Source organism: Dreissena polymorpha, chromosome 8 (genome assembly GCF_020536995.1).
Source record: "Dreissena polymorpha isolate Duluth1 chromosome 8, UMN_Dpol_1.0, whole genome shotgun sequence".
Taxonomy (NCBI): domain Eukaryota; kingdom Metazoa; phylum Mollusca; class Bivalvia; order Myida; family Dreissenidae; genus Dreissena; species Dreissena polymorpha.
In genome coordinates this window covers 30,951,910-30,973,655 of record NC_068362.1, presented here as the reverse complement: position 1 = coordinate 30,973,655, position 21,746 = coordinate 30,951,910, and the positions used below count along the sequence as shown (strand labels likewise).

Here is a 21,746-nt window from a genome sequence, read left to right as displayed (position 1 = left end):
TGTGAACATCAGGTATATATAAGTTAAACATTACTTATATAATTATGAAAACGTTTTAACTTCCGCGAAAACCGTTTTACACCTACAATACCGAATAACGTCGTTATGGATATGGTTTCCGCCTTACAACCTAAAGGCCCCGCTTTTGATCCCCATTTAGCGAGCGTTCTTTTAGTCTTTCCTTTGACAACGAGTATTGGGTCTATTAAGGAACCGGACTTGAGAAAGCCTCCATACGCAAAACGCTGCAATCGAGCTCAAAGAACTAGGTTAAAACCCAAAACCAGCGACAAGATCGGAGCAAATGTCTGTGATATTTTGTTTTCTATACACTAACGAGATATGTATATATAGACCTCTTGAACAATAGCGACACCATAACAAAATCCATTGATGAACAAACGAGTACATTTGACGTAAAATATAGATCCTTTCGACATTTGTTTTTCAAAAAAAGTATAGCAATATGTAGATAAGTTGATAATGCGTGTGATCGAGCGCGATTCTAAACTGCAAAATAATAAATCGGTTAAATCTTAAATTAATTGTACAAGTATCGGAGATTAAAGATATATCATATAGAAATGTCTATGTGTTTCCACACGTAATACAAACGAATACAAGTGTGTTAATTATTATAATAAGCATTGCATTTGTCACATTTATTTTACACAAATAACAAAAATGTATACAGATGTAAACAGACATGTCCGATTGTTTTATTTCTTTCCATATTTCATTTATGCAAACAATGCGTGCTTTTTGGTAGGATTAAAGGAAAATGCGTAAAGTAATTTACTATCCTTTTTTGTATATTGTCCATAAATATCAACATCTTTGTAGCCGCCCTGTTCCAGAAAACCACTGAATTTCTATTCTGTTATGTTCAGACATTGTGCAAATATTTTGCATTTTTTGTATTATCATTATCATCATCATCATCATCATCATTGTCGTCGTCTTTGTCGTTGTCGACGTCGTCGGAATTGATAAGGAAGTTATTATAACATTTAACTATATAATTCATTTTCGTTTTTTCCTTGAATGTTCGTATGCATGTTTCAAAATAAATATGTGTTTTGTTACTGAAGACCACATTGTAAAAAAGAAATTATTTCTTAATATGAATTCTTCATGAAATAAAGTTATTATTATTTTCATTATTATTATTAGTAGTAGTAGTAGTATTAGTATTATTATACAAAACTACATTTTATTTATGACGTATGTCTTGTGACGTAATTTCTTTGACGAAACATTTACACCTGACCTTATTTCACAGTGCCCAGACAGTACGGCGGTCCAGAAGTACTGCCCGGAAGCGACGAGCAGGGAACGCCGGGAGGCGGAAGAGGCGTGTTCGTACATCCGCTCATCGGTGTTCAGCGGCTGTCACAGCCTCGTGAGTAATCGACACGTGTTTAAATAGAAAGTATCGCGAGTTTTACTATAAATTGATTTAATGGTTGCGAAGATGGCGGGTTTAACTTGAAAGTATCGCGAGTTTTACTTTAAACTGACTTAATTATTACAAAGATGTCGGGTTTTACCAGGAGGTATCGCGAATTTACTATTAATTGACTTTATTGTTACGAAGATGTCGATTTAAACTAGAAGGTATTGCGGGTTTTACTATAAATTCACTTTATTGTTACGAAGATGGCGGGTTTAACCATTTAATTGTTACGAAGATATCGAGTTTAACTAGAAAGTATCGCGAGTTTTACTATAAATTAACTAAATTGTACAGAGATGATACATGCAATGTTATCCCATATTTGAACCCGAATCAACGAAAAAGCTCACCATCTGATAAACTTGTCTGACTTCTATGCTTACCTTGTGTCATCTGTATCATAACATCGCCGCACTTCCGGTTCCGCAGATCGACGTGAACATCTGGTACCGAATGTGCATGAACTACCACTGCGCGGCGGACACCCCGGAAGACAAGACCGCCGTCCGCTGCTTCTACACGGAGGCGTACGCCCGGGAGTGTTCCGGTCAGGGAGTGGTCGTCCATTGGAGAACCGTGGCCGCCTGTCGTGAGTACATGCGCACCGGATCTTCTTAATCATTCAGCTTTAACCCATTTATACCTAGTAGACTCTCTCATCCATCTAAATTGGATCAGTTATTTTTTTCAAAATTAGGTATGTCTAGTATATTTATTTCTATATTTAGAATATTTCTTACAGAAATTCCTTTAAGCAAACAGCGCAGACCCTGATGAGACGCCGCATTATGCGGCGTCTCATTTGGGACTACGCTGTTTTTCATGGTCTTTTTTCGAGACGCTAGTCATAAATGGGTTAAATTGAACATAATTAATACCAATCGAATGTACCGTAGTTAAACAGCAAAAGTTCACTTTTCTTTTCCAACATGTAACAGACAAAAGTATTTACCGTTTCTTTCCATGAATGATTTTGTACAAAATAATTTAATATTTAAAAAAAGAGACATTGTAAAGAGGCGTACAGTCAGAAAAAACTCCTTATTGGAGTTATAATTTACTGCTGTATTAAACAATTGCGCCATTTTTTTCTTAAATTTCTATAAGCTGTTTTAATATTAAAAAATATCGCTCGTCTTAATTTGACAGTGGCATTTCTTCAAAAGTTGATTTACTAAACAACATTTAACAGTCAATTTTTGTTTCGAAGCCTTTACACATCAATTTGGGTAAAGGGGGTTAAATGCATGTGTGTAAAGTGTCGTTCCGGATTAGCCTATCGTCGCTGTCGTTCTCAAACCTCGTAGCTACAAAATGCCAACTTTTCAGGAGAGAGAAAAAACCGTCTCATTTTTTATAACGATGTTTTAGAAATTGAAATTCTGTAAAAATACCAAACAAATGCAGCTGCAAAATACGGTATAAGCCGTAGCGCGTAAGTCATACTGATAAGTCATACTGACAGTCAGACATGGTAGCTACGATTTTTTGTCACCACAATTTTGTCCTTTTTATATGGTACGACAATTCGTCCTGATAGGAAACCTCGTAGTTGCAAATAAAAAAAAATATAAAAACGTTTTTGTCAAATTTGTCCAAACGAAACAACGTACCTATGGGTGAAATGGCGTCGCTACGACTTTTCGCCGGGGAAAAAGCCAACAATCATTCTACAACATTTCGTCACGTGGCTTTTTCAAGGGCTCTGATTGGCGTAGAGCTACGAGATATAGCACAAAACACGCGCCAGACTTCATATATTCGGAAAAGACGAAAAAAATATTTTGAAAATTTTTGGAGCTACGAGGTTTGAGAACGACAGCGGCGTTATTCAGTCTGTCAAATCAGGAAGGACACTTTTCGCCTACTCTGGTTTTAAGAAGCGACTTTCTTTAACAGAAATATTTTTTAGTGCGAAAAGTGTCGTCCCTGATAAGCCGTTTTACGCAAATTCATTAACCCTTACAGTGCGGGAACCGAGTTGTGAAGGCCTTTGCAAACAGTTTTGATCCAGATGAGACGCCACAGAACGTGGCGTCTCATCTGGATCCAAACTGTTTGCTATTCTGATAGTATTCTTTGAAAAAAAATCGAAGAAAATGCTAATTTTAGAAATTCAGCAGACGACATTTTAGCAGACGACAAATTACCCAGCATGCAAAGGGTTAAGCTTCATGTTCACAGAAAGAGGCTTATTTGCATTGAATGGAGCGATTATTGTATCTGTTGTCATTGTATTTGAGTGAAAAATAACATTTAACTATTTTTTTAAGTGAATGTTTTTGGAAAAAGTTGAATATTTTCTTCGTCAGAGATGAGCCGAAAATAACTTGGGATGACACTTTACTTTATTTTCTACGTCAGACAGGTTAAGAAAAAACACGCCTGTATAATAATAATAATGTGCCTCGCTCCGGGAACACCAAAATAAATACATGTGCGTAAAGTGTTGGCCCAGGTTAGCCTGTGCAGTCCGCACAGTCAAATAGGCATGACACCGCTTTTATGGTATTTTTCGTTTAACGCACATCTCATATTAGCGCCAATCCAGTTATTGCGAAAAGCGTCGCCCCTGTAAAGCTTGTGCGGATTCAATGAGAGATTTATGCGCACAAATTCAGCGTGCAATGTTCGAGCCCTCTCTTTTTCCAGCCAAGGAATGCCCGCCGGGCCTCGTGTACTCGGACTGCGCCTCCCCCTGCCCGGCCACGTGCCAGAGTCTCCATCAGCCCGTCACGTGTCCCGCAGACTGTGTGACCGGATGTCAGTGCCCGCCCGGGCGCGTGCTCCAGGACGGACGCTGCGTTGAACCGGTCGCCTGCCAGTGCGAGTACAACCATATCCGGTTTAACAACACTGCCGTCATACAGATCGGATGTAATAAGTGGTACGTTTTTATGGGGAGGGGGGTCTGGCTCTTGTCTGTTGTCATGACGATGTGATTTAGCCTTGTTCTGTGAAAATTGGGCCAAATGCATGTGCGTAAAGTATCGTTCCATATTGTGTGGACTGAACAGGCTAACCAGGGACGACACTTTCCGCCTAAGCTACTTGTTAGCTAAGTTGACACTTCCTTAAAACAAGAAATATCATTAAATCGAAAAGTGCCGTCCTTGATAAGTCTGTGAGACAGGAAGGTATGAAGGTCTGCCTGCTGACAGACGATTCTGTCCATAGGAAGGTATAAAGGTCTGCCTGCTGACAGACGATTCTGTCCATAGGAAGGTATGAAGGTCTGCCTGCTGACAGACGACTGTAAGACAGGAAGGTATGAAGGTCTGCCTGCTGACAGACGACTGTAAGACAGGAAGGTATGAAGGTCTGCCTGCTGACAGACGACTGTAAGACAGGAAGGTATGAAGGTCTGCCTGCTGACAGACGACTGTAAGACAGGAAGGTATGAAGGTCTGCCTGCTGACAGACGATTCTGTCCATACGAAGGTATGAAGGTCTGCCTGCTGACAGACGACTGTAAGACAGGAAGGTATGAAGGTCTGCCGGCTGACAGACGACTGTAAGACAGGAAGGTATGAAGGTCTGCCTGCCGACAGACGATTCTGTCCATAGGAAGGTATGAAGGTCTGCCTGCTGACAGACGATTCTGTCCATAGGAAGGTATGAAGGTCTGCCTGCTGACAGACGATTCTGTCCATAGGAAGGTATGAAGGTCTGCCTGCTGACAAACGAGTCTGTCCATTTTGTAGAGGTAATACAATTGAAAATGAATGTCATGTATTATTAGAATGTAGCATGTATAATGATATCAGATATAATCTTGTTGAAAAAGCTGTTCATTCTACTCCAAATTTTATGAACATGTCAAATAGCGATAAACTGAAGTCCATTTTTATCAATGAAGGATTAACAAATATCGTAGCCAAAACCTGCTTTTTAATTTTACAAAGAATACAGTTTTACATATGTAAATAAATAGAAGTGTTGCATGTTTTGTGTGAATAGCAGCGATAGTATATTTATTATCTTTGATATATAATGTACTTGTGTACAGGAAGAAATTATAGTCATAAGTTGATATTGTATTGAGCGTCTATGTGTATAGAATCTATTATATAGGATTAAAGGTGATACATTTTGTGTAACGCTCAACTATAGTTCTTTAGGTTTTAATGAAATTAGTTGTTTATTATACAAATGTCTCTTAGTATTTTATCATCTGAAATAATTGTTTTATTAAAATACAGACGGCTACTGTTAACAAGTCCACTAATGACCTGATCCTATCTGGTAGTCACTCTTACTTCATTTTTCACGTTGCGCATTAGTGCCCTGCTTTACTATCACCAGTGTTTTATCAACTTCAATATTTTATTACAGGTGTTTAACAAAACGTTAACAGGGGCAATCTGGTTTTAATGATGTATGTCAATGAAACATGTACCTGTAATAAAGGCAATAGTTTAAATCATAATATCACACATTTAAAATGTCTATTACAAATCTATAAGATTGGCCATGCATGTTTGTAAGTTGTGTTATTTTATGTATTTTTATTGTACATGTCATGGATTAGACAATAAACTTTGAAACTCCTGTGTGGATTGCATCGGCAAATCCGGGACAACACTTAACGCACATGCATTAAGCCCAGTTTCCTCAGAACACGGCTCGATTAAACTAGCCTGTAAGAAAATTCGACACTATGTATTAGTATTACCATTATGTATGCTTATTACATTTAAATTATTTATTAAAATACGTTCATTTTTATGCATTTTAATTATTAATTATTAAATACTTGTTCTTCTTACAGTTGTTGTAATTATATTTATGCCTGCTACTTTATGTACTTATGACACTACACGTTCTTAATAAAATACATTTACTTAATGAACAGCATGTAATGTATTAATAACATATACTTAATAAACTACATATATGTATTACTCTACATGGATTCATTACACTTCATTAATGTATTTATGCTCTTAACAGACTAAATGTACTTATTTACCTACATATATTTATAAATAATTCCGTGTGCTTATTACATAACATAAACTTATTCAACTTCATAAACATACTAAACTACGTATACTTATTAACATTTATGCCTAATGGACTCTCCCATCCTTCAAAATTGGATCAATTTATTTCCAAAATTAGGTATGTCTAGTATATTTATTTCTATATTTAGAATATTTCTTACAAAATTCCTTTAAGCAAACAGCGCAGACCCTGATGAGACGCCGCATCTGGGTCTACGCTGTTTGCCAAGGCCTTTTTTCTAGACGTTAGGCATAAATGGATTAAACTACATGTACTTATGATCCACAAAATACTAAATAAACGACATAGACATATAACATAACATAGAATTATTAAACTGCATATAATTGTTACACTAGATCTATTTATTAAACTACATATACTTATGACACAAAATATACTATAAAACGACATAGACTTATTACATAACATGCATATATTAAACTGCATATAATTGTTACACTAGATCTATTTATTAAACTACATATACTAATGACTCAAAATATAGTCAACAAACGACATAGACATATTACATAACATGTACTTATTAAATAACATATAATTGTTTACGCAAATCCATTTGGCCCGGTGTTCCTTCAGCGATGCTCGTTGTTTTATTAAAATATATATGAACAGCGTTCTGTGATAAGGGGGTTTAATGCATGTGCGTAAAGTGTTGTCCCAGACTAGCCTGTGCAGTCCGCACAGGCTAATCAGGGACGACACTTTTCGCCTACACTGGATTTTTTTCTAAGAAGAGACTTTTTCTAAACGAAAAATATCATATAAGCGGGAAGTATCGTCCCTGATTAGCCTGTTCGGCCTGCACAGGCTAATCTGGTACGACACTGTACGCATATGCATTAATCCCCTTTTCACAGAGCGACAATAATATGTTTATATCATTCAGCAAGTGTTACATGGGCAAATGGCAATGCACGGATGACAAGTGCAGTTCCTCGTGCAACTACTACGGAATGTCGCACGTGAAAACATTCGACGGTCTAGAATACGAATTCGAGGCGGCGCCTTGCACCTATGATCTAGTGCAGGTACGCATGCGCGAAACATCACATGCAAGTAACGCATATACTGTAAACTAATTTACAGAAGGGCATACGTATACTTAATATGAATTGGTTTAAAGGGACCGTCAACCGAGATTGACGAAAAAAGAAAAGTACTTAAAATACCGTACTTTTTTACAAGTATTAGTTTATATTGATTAAAATATCAGGACTGGTATATTACATAACTTGAAAAATATTCATCTTTTCTGTATATTCGGAAAAATAAAATTTCGCGATGTGAAATCGAAAGTACATCGCGAAAATATGTGACATAACGATATACACACTTTAAATAACGCAAATAGTTTGATCATTTTATATTATAAAATATATACTATTCACAACGCATGCACAATTTGCATTTCTGGGTTTACCACGTGACGATGATGATCAATCTACTTGCATTATTTATAGTTAACTGGTAGTTACCTGGTATCTGTACCCAGTACAATTTATTACCTAATATACTGAAAATATTAGCTTTAATTTTCACCCGGTAAGCGACTTTATATTTATGTTTCTTTCAAATGAATATGCTCTTTCGGCTTTACGATGTTTGTGCTTCCCTAGTTTTTTTTGTTCCAAGTTCGTAGAGGTTATTGAAGGAAAACCGTCCACAAGTTTGTTGTTTAGTTATACCGCCATTACCAATGGTAATGGGGACTATATAGGAGTCACTTTGTCGGTCGGTCTGTCGGTCTTTTCCGAAAATTTTATCCGATCTTCACCAAACTTGCTCAGAAGTTGTATCTAGATGATGTCTAGGTCAAGTTTGAATATGGGTCATGCCGGGTCAAAAACTAGGTAACTTAGTGCGTGTTAAACCGAAAATTTGTCAAAAACTAGGTAACGGGGTCACTTGCGTTTTAAACTGAAAATTTGTCCGAACCATAACTATGTCATTTATCGTTAGATTTTAAAATGATTTGGTACATGTGTTCACCACCATGGGATGGTGTGTCATGCGAAAGAAGTACGTCGATATTTCCAAGGTCAAGGTCACACTTGGAGTTGCCCATAAACGAGCTTGCCCGGGCCATAGCTTTGTCATTTATTGTGAAACTTTAAAATCATTTGGTACATTTGTTCACCATCATTGGACGGTGTGTCATGCGAACGAATTACGTCGATATCTCTAAGGTCAATTTCACACTTTGTGTTCAAAGGTCAGAAATGGCCATAAATGAGCTTGTCCGGGCCATAACTATGTTGTTCATTGTGAGATTTAAATATCATTTGGCACATGTGTTCACCATCATTGGACGGTGTGTCAGGCAAAAGAATTATATCGATATCTCCAAGGTCAAAGTCACACTTTGAGTTCGAAGGTGAAAAATGGCCATAAATGAGCTTGTTCGGGTCACAAATATGTCGGTCATTGTGAGATTTAAAAATATGTTTTTGTTTTACTTATATAAATGTTAGATATATAAATATAAGTAAAAATATCAACAAACTTTTTCGTTTTGATATTTTGTATAAGAAATGGACAATTTAGAGGGTTTATGGGAGGGGGCAGCAGCTGAGCGGAGAGGAGTAGCAGGGGGGGGGGGGGGGTAGCAACTAATGCCGAGTGCCTGTGATGTGAATGTTTTCCATGTTTATATACGGTAGTAAGAACTGTATAGCATATGTACAAGGGGGGGGGGGGGGGGGGGGTGCGTTTCTTAGTTCATCTTATGCAACATTATGCGACAAATTTAAGTCGAACGCTATTTTTTGTAATACAAATTATCAGATTTTTGCCTCATGAAAAACTAAAATAGATTAGACATTGTACTTGAACATTTGAACACTCTTTACCGTGCAAGAATACAGTATATGTGTAATGCTAACCGTTTGGATCAAGTAAAGTGACGATGCAGTATTTGACGAAGAGAAAGTGTTGATACATGTTAGTACACATCTATGAATACTAAATTTCAGTATTTCTAGTAATTTCCTTACAATCTTTCATATTTCCTATGAATGTTTTACAATTGTTAACAATATTTTACAGTTTCAAACACTCTTTTACATTTTCTACCAATCTTTTACATAATTGTTTTCAATGAACAAATTAATCGTCAAATGTATTTTCGCTATGATCTAAAAAAGTCCATTGGTATTTTTACGGAAAGATTTTTTTATGAGACACGTCAAAAAATGAACCCATATATCAAAACTGATTATCCCTGCATTGTTTATTGTTTCTTTCTGGAAAAACTCAAATTGTGTGCTTTTAAAGGGGCCGTTCAACAGATTTTGGCATGCATTGAAGCATGTCATTAAATGCTTTATATTGATAAATTGAAACATTTCACCTAAAAACCTCCAGTAAACAAACAAAAATACAATTTAAAAAAAAGGTAAAAAAAAGTAAACCTCAACAGGGCTCGAAACACTGACCCCTGGAGTCCTGGAGTAAAAAGCCTCCCGCCTAGACCACTCGACCATCCATGCTCATGCATACATCTGATGTATTTTTAGCTCACCTGAGCACAGCGTGCTCATGGTGAGCTTTTGTGATCGCCTTTTGTCCGTCGTCCGTTGTCCGTTGTGCGACGTCAACATTTGCCTTGTTCACTCTCTAGAGGCCACATTTATTGTCCAATCTTCATGAAATTTGGTCAGAAGATTGGTTTCAATGATATCTTGGATGAGTTCGAAAATGGTAACGTTTGCTAGAAAAACATGGCTGCCAAGGGGCGGGGAATTTTTCCTTATATGGCTATATATGGCATTGTTAACTCTCTAGAGGCAACATTTATTGTCCGATCCTCATAAAATTTATTCAAAAGACTCATCCCAATGATATCTTGGACGAGTTTGAAAATGATGCCGGTTGGTTGAAAAACATGGCCGCCAGGGGGCGGGGCATTTTTCCTTATATGGCTACAGTAAAACCTTGTTAAAACTCTAGAGGCCACATTTATTGTCTAATTTTCATGAAATTTGGTCAGAATATTGGTTTCATTAATATCTTGGATGAGTTTGAAAATGGTAACGTTTGCTTGAAAAACATGGCGGCCAAGGGGCTGGGCATTTTTCCTTAAATGGCTATATATGGCTATAGAAAAATCTTGTTAACTCTCTAGAGGCCACATTTATTGTCCGATCTTCATGAAACTTGGTCAGAAGATTTATCCTAATAATATCTTGGACGAGTTTGAAAATGATGCTGGTTGGTTGAAAAACATGGCCGCCAGGGGACGGGGCATTTTTCCTAATATGGCTATAGTAAAACCTTGTACACACTCTAGAGGCCACATTATATTCCGTTCTTAATGAAATTTGCTCAGAAGATTTGTCTCAATGATATCTTAGATGATTTAAAAAATGGTAACCTTTGCTTGAAACACATGTCTTCCATGGGGCGGGGCATTTTTCCTTATATGGCTATATATGGCTATAGTAAAATCTTGTTAACACTCTAGAGGCCACATTTATTGTCCAATCTTCATGAAACTTGGTCACAAGATTTATCCCAATAATATCTTGGACGAGTTCGAAAATGATGCCAGTTGGTTGAAAAACATGGCCGCCAGGGGGCGGGGCATTTTTCCTAATATGGCTATAGTGAAACCTTGTTAACACTGTAGAGGCCACATTTATTTTCCGATCTTAATGAAACTTGGTAAGAAGATTTGTCCCAATAATATCTTGTTATCTAAGGTGAGCGACTTTGGGACTTTCAGGCCCTCTTGTTTACCTATATACGAAATCTTCGTAGTTTCCCAAAATATAACTACAACAACAGAACTTTCCAAATTATTCAATCGTTTCGCGTCGCACGACGCTTTATAATTTTCAGGTTTTGAAATCGTCAAAAGATGCATATAATGGATATTTAAGAGCATGGTAAAGGGTCAGTATTACTATTTCTTCAAAAGATAACATAACAAAAACGAAAATTTGCGAATCTGAAACAACTTTTTTTCAATTTTGTCAATTTACCATATGTCTGTTGCCCTTTAAACACATAATTGTACGGACTGAAGCAGGATGGTCCCGACCTGCACATACCTATTGACGAGGTTAATATAGTCTGTGTTCTCAACAACAAAAAATGTGTTTATGGTGGGCAGGGGAAAATAGGTATGTAGGAGAAAACAAAGACCACTTCAGTCGCGTTCTGAGAAAACTGGGCATAATGCATGTGCGTAAAGTGTCGTCCCCTAGATTAGCATGTGCGGTATGCACATGCTAATCAGGGACGACACTTTCCGCCATAAATTGGATTTTTGCTAAGAAGAGACTTCATTTAAACGAAAAATGTCATAAAAGCGGAAAGTGTCGTCCCTGATTAGCCTGTGCGGACTGCACAGGCTAATCTGGGACGACTCTTTACGCACATGCATTATGCCCAGTTTTCTCAGAACACGACCCACTCTGTTGCATTGTTTTTCATAAATCGAAAACAGCCTGCCTCTGAGGCGATTAAGGCGGACCCTAGGGCAAACCTTGTCATCCGGGCCCTTCACGAGGATTGTGGAACATACATGGCGGGTCGCAACTGCATCGCTGGCGTTCGAGTAGAGACCCAGGGGGAATCCGTCGTCATACAAGGTATAGAGGCGTGACGATTAGCAAAATATCATTTCCGAATTATACGGATCATTTCCGCATGCTAATTATCATTTCCGAATTAAAAAAATCTGTTCCGAAATATAGGTATCTTTTCAGAATTACAGGAGTTTTCAGAATATTAGTTTCATTTCCGATTCATGAGTATAATTTTTAAATTATAAGATTCATTTTCGAATTATAAGTATCTTTTCCAAATCATAAGCGTCATTTTCGGATCATAAGTATCATTTCCGAATTATGCGTTTCATTACCGAAGCATAAGTGTCATTTTCGAATCATGAGTATCAATTTCGAATAACAAGTATCATTTCATAAGTTTAGCATCATTTACGAATTATAAGGTTTATTTTCAAATTATATAAATATTTCCGAATCTTAAGGGTAATTTCCGGATTCGAGTTTATTTCCGAATCACAAGTTTCATTTCAGAGTTGAACATTATTTCCTAATCTATTATCATGAGTATCATTTCTGAATAATAAGTACCATTTTATCATTTCCGAATCGTAAGTATCATTTCCTTCTTTCCGCCAGGTGGCAGCGTCCAGGTGAACGGTCAAGATTACACGGCCTACATTCAGGACAAGCCCTATCTCTCCCACCACCTGTACGTCAAGCAGGTCACCTCTCTCTTCAAGCTCGTGCGGGGGTTCGGCTTCCGGGTACTGTACGGACAGCGGCGGATCTACGTCAGCGTGGAGTCATTCTACGACAATAAGGTGAGACGCGGGAAAACTGGGCTTTATGCATTTGCGTAAGGATTCGTCCCAGATAAACTTGTGAATTCCGCATATGATAATCAGGGACGACGTTTTCCGACTTGAATGGATTTTCATATTAAACACACTTCCTATAATCGAAAATTTCCATAAAAGCGGAACATAAATGCACATCCATTAAGCCAAGTTTTCCCAAAACAAGGTTCCCTTAATAGAAAGAAGATGTCATTTTCTTGGTGGTTTACCATGGGTGTTTGAAATTAAGAAATAATTGCTATTAATATTTGTTTGATTTCTTATTGAAAAACTAGTTTGCGACAATATGCTAATATACAATTCGTAAAATACAAGTTCAGTTATAAACATAACAGTGCAATCCACAGAGGCTTATCGGGGACGACACATTCCACCTTTACTTGATTTTCACTAAAAAGATACTTCCTTTAATAGAACAAAATCCATTTAAAGCGTCGTCCCTGATTCGCATGTGAGAACTGCACTTGCTGGGACAACTGCATAGAACCCCTTTACCCAGAGAAAGATTCATAATGACAAGAATGCATCTTCCAAATATATAACGAACGTTATTTCTTTAACATATTTTATTAAACTAATAGTTAATCATTATATAATGTATGATATTTTATTATTTATGAGACAAATAGCATGACAACAAACGTATGATCCTTAATAACCGCAGATTCAAGGCCTGTGCGGCAAGTTCAACTACGTTACGAATGACGACTGGATGGCGCCGAACGGGATCACGGAGAATAAAGCGGGGGCGTTCGTGTCGCACTACATGACCCCGCCCAACTGTGCCCGCCAGGCGGAGCGACCCGCCTTCCCCGACTGTCCCATACTGAAAGTGAGTGCTTTCCGGCTTCCCAAACTGTCTCATAGTGGAAGATGATAAAGCCTCCGCGCAAAGATAAGACTGGTTCCGAGCATCGCTCTCAACAAATCCCCGCCACAAATTCAATCAACTTCATGATAACAAATGCAAATGTTGTTAAATAAGTTTCATGTAATCATCAAAACACATATTTAATAGTAGTATATTCTCTGATTTTACTCTAAAGAATATTTAAAGAGGATTAACTATGAAGTTACGGTTGTTTATTACGTGTTTTAATGTATTGATCACCACCTTCGATATGACCCATTAACTAGAAAACGAATACCACTTTTTCCTGTCCTCATAGATGCAATACGCCAAAGGGATGTCTGAGCTACTATAGAACGTATTGCTGTTAGGAGGTAGGTATTGATTCTGTCATTCGTATTCCCTTTTAACTAGGTGCGTGATAAAAACGAGAAACATTTCAGTTGCAATACGCCAAGGAGATTTGTGAGCCGGTGCGTGACGCAACGTCGCTATGGAAACGCTGCCGCGACCTGCTCGACTTCAACGTCTACTACCAACAGTGCCTGAGTGACGTCTGCTCCGTGAACTCGTTGGACGTCAGCGCTCCCGCGTGCGTCATCCTGTCGGTGGTGGCGCGAGAGTGCGCTCTTCTGGGAGCGGAAATCGACGACTGGAGTGGGCATGCCAGTATACGCGCAAAGTGTGGTACGTAAGCTGCCGACTGGTGTTTCGTGGGCTCTATCGTGGTTGATATATAGAGAATACATGGTTAGTGTGGGCTCTATCGTGGTTGATATATAGAGAATACATGGTTAGTGTGGGCTCTATCGTGGTTGATATATAGAGAATACATGGTTAGTGTGGGCTCTATCGTGGTTGATATATAGAGAATACATGGTTAGTGTGGGCTCTATCGTGGTTGATATATAGAGAATACATGGTTAGTGTGGGCTCTATCGTGGTTGATATATAGAGAATACATGGTTAGTGTGGGCTCTATCGTGGTTGATATATAGAGAATATATGGTTAGTGTGGGCTCTATCGTGGTTGATATATAGAGAATACATGGTTAGTGCTGATATGGAGAAAGTTTATCCTGTGAGGCTTAGAAAAAGAAAATATGTCGAGCTTTTTCGGGCCGAACCGGATAAACTTTCTCCATTTCGACAATAATTATGTATAATTTATCCTGCTTCATTTTAAATTATTTCTTTTACATAGTATTATTTGGTTCGATTTAATGATATTTCGATGAAAAATAAAATCAATTGCAGAATTACCGAAAATAAGTGTGTATTAGTGTAAACTTTCTGTTTATATAAACAACGGTGTATAGTAAAGGTTATGAGTAAATTAATTTAAAGGCAAAATGTAGTACTTTATTGCCACATGTTTGCTTAAATTTTATACACATTTATTACTTAAACTATCATTTTGTTTTGACAAAACATTTCGCAGGAACTTCGCATGTACATTTTGTAAAAGGTCAAATATTAGAACATGTTAATCGGCGCGTAGGAATACGTACTTACGGTTAGATTGTTGTCACGCGAGGTACTGCCGGAGATCAACTAGTTTATTCGACCCTGCTTTATAAGGTCAATGGTTGCAACAGAGGCAGGATAAATTATAAATGTAACCATCTGCCACTATGGGTAATGATGATAAATCATATCATCGTAAAAGGAAGTTACAGTTTATTTATTTTTATCAATAGATAATTATATATTAAGGAAAGCAACACATCATCGTACCGTTTATTATTTATTTCATCATTTCAGAAAGGCAATGAAACGATCTGTATCACGTAATTGTCGTTTTGTGAAATGGTTATTTCTCAATAAAAAATAGTTATGCAGACGTTGTTTTATCAAATAAATTTAATTTAGCGTAAGAACGTAAATTTGCGAAAAAGGGGTTTCCGAAACGTAATGTCCGAAAATATACAGCAATTACGACCAGCAGCTTATAGTTAGCACTGATCAAAGTTTGGTGTAAGGATCAATTGCAATAAATGCAACACTACGATGAGAGTCGTTCTCAGAATACATGGTTTAAACAACTGTGCGTAAACAATGGCCCTATATTAATTCAGCATGTGCAGTCCGCACAGGCTAATAAGGGACGACGTGCTGCGCATACCCAGGATTTTTCTTTAGAATGGACCACTCTTAAACGAAAAATCCCACACAAGCGGAAAGTATCGACTCTGATTAGCCTGTGTGGACTGAAACGGCTCATCGGTGTTGACACTTTAAACAGGCTCATCGGGGTTGACACTTTAAACAGGCTCATCGGGGTTGACACTTTACACAGGCTCATCGAGTTGACACTTTACACAGGCTCATCGGGGTTGATACTTTACACATGCTCATCGGGGTTGACACTTTACACACAAGCGTTATGCCCAGTGTTCCCTGAGCTCACTTTTAAATGATAGTTTTCTGTAATAAAAATGCACAGGCATATCTGGGATAACACTTAACGCACAAGCATCAAGACAAGTCAGTGTTTTTTCGCCATTTTGGGAATGGGATTGGGTCCCCTTGGATTGAAAAAATTGTCGGCATTTTGACAGAAATCGGGAAATTAATATTGTTGTTTTGCTTACAAAATGCTTCGTAAATGAGAATACAAGTGTTTTCAGTATTATATTGGCTAAGTTTAAACATATATGGATGGGAATTGAACAACATATTGAGATCTTTTTTGTAAAGCTTCCATTGGGAATTTTTAGCTCCCATTTGTTTGTTTTTGACATTGGATTTCTTGACCCAATTTTGAAGGAAGAAACAAACACGTCAAGTTTACCCACAATGAGGCTCATAATATCCTAAGTTTTCTCTTAAATTAAATATTAAGTTCAGACTTGTGAATACGGGACCATGTTTTCTCTCACAGACGATCTGACCCGCTGTGGCTCTTCCGGCGGTTCCGTCTACAGCGAGTGTAGCTCGTCCTGTCAAGGTCACTGCCGAGACAAGGAGGTGGCAGACACTTCCTGTAAAGAAGAATGCGTCGCCGGATGCACGTGTCCGCCCGGTCAAGTAAGTTCACTAAAACGGGCACTTCATGTAAAGAGTTGTATATCGCCGGATGTAGATCTGTCCACTCTCTCAGGCGATCTCCACGCAGAGTTGTCGTTCCTGCTCTCACACATAATCTCTGCCATCACAAGAAAATCCTACCAGATTTGGTAGGATTTAATTTTAGTGGTTTAAGAATTATATTATGAAAAGAAGTATCATTTTATTTTATATTTTGAAAATAGTGTATAACTTTAAGTTTAGGTTTATGATTTAAAAAATATTACCTGCATTAAAAAAAAGGAAACATAACAACGGTAAAATTAATGAACCACATGGCTAGGCTATCATTATGTGGTTGGTTATGACGAAAGGGATTTGATCCAGCTATGCTGGTTCCCGTCAAATATCTGTGCGGAGGTTGTCCTTCAGGTAAGAAAACTGAACATAGACACTCTCTGTAGGGAGTAATGCGTCTCCGGATGTACCGCCCTCCCCCGGTCACTTGATAAGATACTTAATGTCGACAGCATTGAAATTAGCAACACTGTGTTGTTCTGTTAGTTCTCACTCGACATAATTACCACTTATTGTTTTTTTTATGAGCATAAATAATCAAATCAAAACGGTTTAATCCAAGGGCAAACATCTTTGTTCTGTGAAAACGGAGATCATTGCATGTGCGTAAAACGTTCACAGATTAGCCTGTGCAGTCCATAAAATTGTGTTTTTCGTTTAAAATAGTCTCTTATAAGCGAAAATTCAGTTCATGCGGAAAGTTTGATCCCTGGTTAGCCTGTGCAGACTGCACAGGCTACTCTGGGATGAAACTTTATGCACATGCATTGAGCCCGGTTTAACAAGAACGACGTCCATGTGTTTTTAAAGCCATTGCCTATAGAAAAATATTCAATTATTTAAAATAATTTTAAAATAGCGTCAAACTTGTTTATTCCACTAAAAATTTCATGTTTAAACAATACATGTATAATTATTTAAGTGTTCATAAGCTTTAAACGAACTTGTTGTACTTGCTCGGTTTAGAAAAACTATACGTACAATTAATCATTAAAATATCGTTCTTTTTCACCGTTTTCATTCAATGCGTTTTAGCAATTAGGTCTTTGAGATCTACGTCAAATACAATTTCTTTGAAGTTTTTATATGTATTGTAGAATAAGTGTTTATCAGTGGACATTGACTTTCGTTTAATTCGTGGGTTGAACGATCCAATCATTTAGCACAAACACTTTGGAAAATAACCGATGCAAATTACTCAATATTTTTTTTTCAAAAAATGAAAATTTACAAATTTACGTGTCAACAAAAAGTCCTTTTTAAAGCAGGACATTTCATGTTGACGAATATAACATGATTTTACAGTTTGTAAGGAACATGGTTTGAGTTGAGTATTTGACAGAACAGAGCAGAATTGTTTAGTTTTGACTTAAGCATGTGAATCTCATTGTCGTAAACATACATATAAATAACAGTAGGTTTAGGTAATTATTGATTTCACAGTCTCGGATCCAGTAAGTAACTGAACTTCGTTCTGGGAAAACTGGGCTTAATGCATTTATGTCAAGTGTCTTTCCAGATAAAGCTGTGCGGTTCGCATATTCTTATCAGGGACGAAACATTCAACCTTAACTGGATTTTCGTTTAAAAGAGACTTACTAAACCCGGAAAATTCCGGAAAGTATCGTCTCTGATCAGCCTGTGCAGATAGGATAGGCTTATCTGGGACGACACTTTACGCACATGCTTAAAGCCCAGTTTTCCAGAGCGAGGCTGAACTGTGCAATCTTGTTTCATGCACACACAGATAATGGACGACAACGGGGATTGCGTGCGACTCGGTCAATGCACGTGCTACGACAAATACGCGCCGGACGGTGACCGTATCCGGAAGGCTGGTGACGTCATAGAAAGGAATTGCCAACGATGGTGAGTTGCGTACCGATGGGTATAAATGTGATAATGGATATGCGTATGTGATGTGTGCAAGATTATTTCATATATACACCAAGTAAATGGGCCTCGCGCTAAGAAAACGGGGCTTAATGCACTTCCATTTCCAATGTCATAGCTTTTGAAGATTATGAATTTGCCAGTATTTTACGAGTGGAATTTAAAAAAAAAGGTTAAAATAGATTACCTTCTCAATACACACTACAAGCGAGATTACGGTAGCATTCGCATTTCTATGTCAGACCTTAAAAAATCATTTTTTATATAAATTTCACGAGTTTAACTTGAAAAGTTAATATAGATGACCCCACCCCCATGTCCCCTTTTACGCGGGATTACGACAACAGTCGCGCAGTTAACTTGCGAGCTGAGTTAAGTGCCACAGTGAGTGACGTCACCATCAGTGCATTACGTGGTGGGGTAGCTGCCAGATTGTGGCGCAAAGATACTTCCATTTTGCGCTGTTGTCCGGCAGTTATTGCATCACGCGATGACGTCATATCGAGGATACTGAAATCATAAATGAAGATAAGAGGAACAGTTTGCGAACACAACGCATACCCACCCACCACAAAACAACAATAAACGAACACAAATTTCAAATTCGAAAATTGAAACACTGTTATTTGAAACACGGCAATTTACTGACGTTTCAAAAAGTGAAAATACGAGCACTTGTATTCAGAAAACGGAGCATTACGTACCTGATGATTCAAGAACGCTGACAGACTGCGACACTCTAAGCACTGGTATTTAAACACGGAAATCAAGTTACTGAAGATGCGACGATAAAGATCAAACGGACAACATTGGAACATTAAAACACTAGTGTAAGTAACACGGAGCATTAAGTGACTGAAGATTGAAGAACGCTGAGCAATGTAAACATTAAGAAAGTTGCAGTCGTAACACAGAGCGTTAAGAGAGTGAAGATTTACGAACAGTGAACTAACAACATATGAAAATTAAGACACTAGTATTTAGAATTCTAAGCGTGAAGTGACAGAATGCTCATGAACACAGACCATATTCAGAAAATAAAACATCCAGGCACTGGTTTTCAGAACACGGAGCATTTATTAGAAAGAATATTCAATAACACAGAGCAAACTTTCAAATTGATGACTGGAACATTTTTCACCGAACATTATTTGACTGCAGACACTTGAACACTCATATTACTTCAAATAGTGTGAAATCCAATATTTACTGTTTTTGAAAACAGTTAATAAAGTTACTCACGAAGGATTCGTGAATATGAGCATACTTGAGTGACTGGTAAATCTTGAACATGGATTTAACCCTCAAAAAGAGAATATTGTGTGTTACTGACGAATATTGATCATATGATCATCGTTCTGGGAAAACAGGGTTAAAGGCATGTGTGCTTATTGTCGTTCCAGATTAGCCTGTGCAGTCCGCAGAGGCTAATCACGGAGGCAATTACACTTCCCGTCTGAACTGAAATTTTGCTAAGACAAGACTCCGTCTCATATATAATCATATAATCATCCATAAAAATGGTGGTAATCATAATATTTACAATCATTTCTTAAATATGGAGAATATCGGGTCTGGACATGTCTGAAGATTGAGGAATTGTGCTGGAGAATAACGGGTCTGGGCATGTCTGAAGATTGAGGAATTGTGTTGGAGAATAACGGGTCTGGGCATGTCTAAAGATTGAGGAATTGTGTTGCCTATCATGTTTTACTTCATTTAGTTTAAGCCTATTTATTTTAGCTCGATTGCATCGAAAGCCTCCGGCTTATATAAACGCTCTCGAGTCCGATTCCTGGGCATAGAACCAGTACTTGGTGCCTTTAGGGAAGATCTAGAGAATGCTTCCCGAGTGGGAATCGAATCCGTGACCTCCCGATCGCTTGGCGGACACCATATCCATTACGCCACGGCGAACTTACTTCATTTGAGTATATTCGCTAAATTAACTTTTCGATCATTTTGTTACATTCCGATCCTGTTAAGTAATCAACTATGAACATACATGTACTACAATTACCTAAAGAGATCATGTGTATTACATATTTGGAAGATCTCTTCATGCCAATACATATTTGTATTCAAGTTGATATAACGCGAACGTCAGAAGAAACTAAACAAATACAAGTTTGGCTGTCCTATCAACCCAAGTTTATGAGATGTTAGTTATAACAAATGAACTCTAATTTTGGCCTTACCACAAATCAAGTGTAACTATGACTGACTATAACTGCTGGTCAATTGGCGCGTATGATGTGTAGAACACAGAGCAATAAGTGCTAAATAGTGCTTGAAGGCGGAGAATGAAGATTTTAAATAAATGTGTCCAACATTTTCATGGCCTCTTTCTGGGACAACTAGACTAAATGCATGTACTGTCGTCACAGATAGCCTGTGAGGACTGCATCGGCTGATTTCGTCCCAGATTAGCCTGTGAGGATTGCACAGGCTAATCTGGGACGATACCTTTTGCACATGCATTTATCCCATTTCCAAGAACGAGGCTCAAATGTATCCTTCCTTTCTTTTTTTGACTATTGGTTCAGGCCTATGACGGTAATAACAAATTCAAACCAAGGCCAAAAAAAATAGGTCCGTTTCCGGTCTCCTCGGAAAAAAACAGGGTCGGTAGGTAGGGATTTTTTTGTGTGTCTTTCGGTGTAAAAGGACACAGGTCAAAACGTTTAAAACAAGTACAAAAAATTATTTTTTTCGGCACCCCAATAAAAAGTTAAGGGTCGGCGCCAATTCGGGAGACACGGTCGGGCGACCGGAAACCGACCTATTTTTTTTTGGCTCAAGCTTGCGTATTTGCACACATGCGTTGATATATTTGATTATTGGAGTTTTTGTTAATCATTTTTTTATTATGTTATAAAGTTGTATTATCACTCATGTGAACAAGTTGTAAATGGAGGAATGTCATTATCATGTCATTCAGGCCTCAATTATGTTAGATCATTTTTATTTCGTGGTTAAAAGGTAAAGGACTCGTAAATTAATGTATTTGCGTCGGTCATTTTTGGTACAAATTAATGTCCCACGAAAGAACAATTATG

General features: G+C 37.7%; 1 protein-coding gene across 1 annotated transcript in view; it reads left to right on the top strand.

Moving 5' to 3' along the window:
• The window catches only part of LOC127840424 (SCO-spondin-like), an 88,152-nt gene that overhangs the window by 18,506 nt on the left and 47,900 nt on the right, over positions 1–21,746 (top strand). The window contains exons 10-21 of the mRNA XM_052368839.1: positions 1,283–1,402; positions 1,886–2,045; positions 4,109–4,343; positions 4,678–4,681; positions 4,792–4,940; positions 7,374–7,515; positions 11,937–12,081; positions 12,637–12,821; positions 13,522–13,689; positions 14,151–14,394; positions 16,592–16,737; positions 18,542–18,663. Of these exons, the coding sequence (XP_052224799.1) occupies positions 1,283–1,402; positions 1,886–2,045; positions 4,109–4,343; positions 4,678–4,681; positions 4,792–4,940; positions 7,374–7,515; positions 11,937–12,081; positions 12,637–12,821; positions 13,522–13,689; positions 14,151–14,394; positions 16,592–16,737; positions 18,542–18,663 (1,820 nt within the window). The remainder of the gene's footprint in view (positions 1–1,282; positions 1,403–1,885; positions 2,046–4,108; positions 4,344–4,677; positions 4,682–4,791; positions 4,941–7,373; positions 7,516–11,936; positions 12,082–12,636; positions 12,822–13,521; positions 13,690–14,150; positions 14,395–16,591; positions 16,738–18,541; positions 18,664–21,746) is intronic.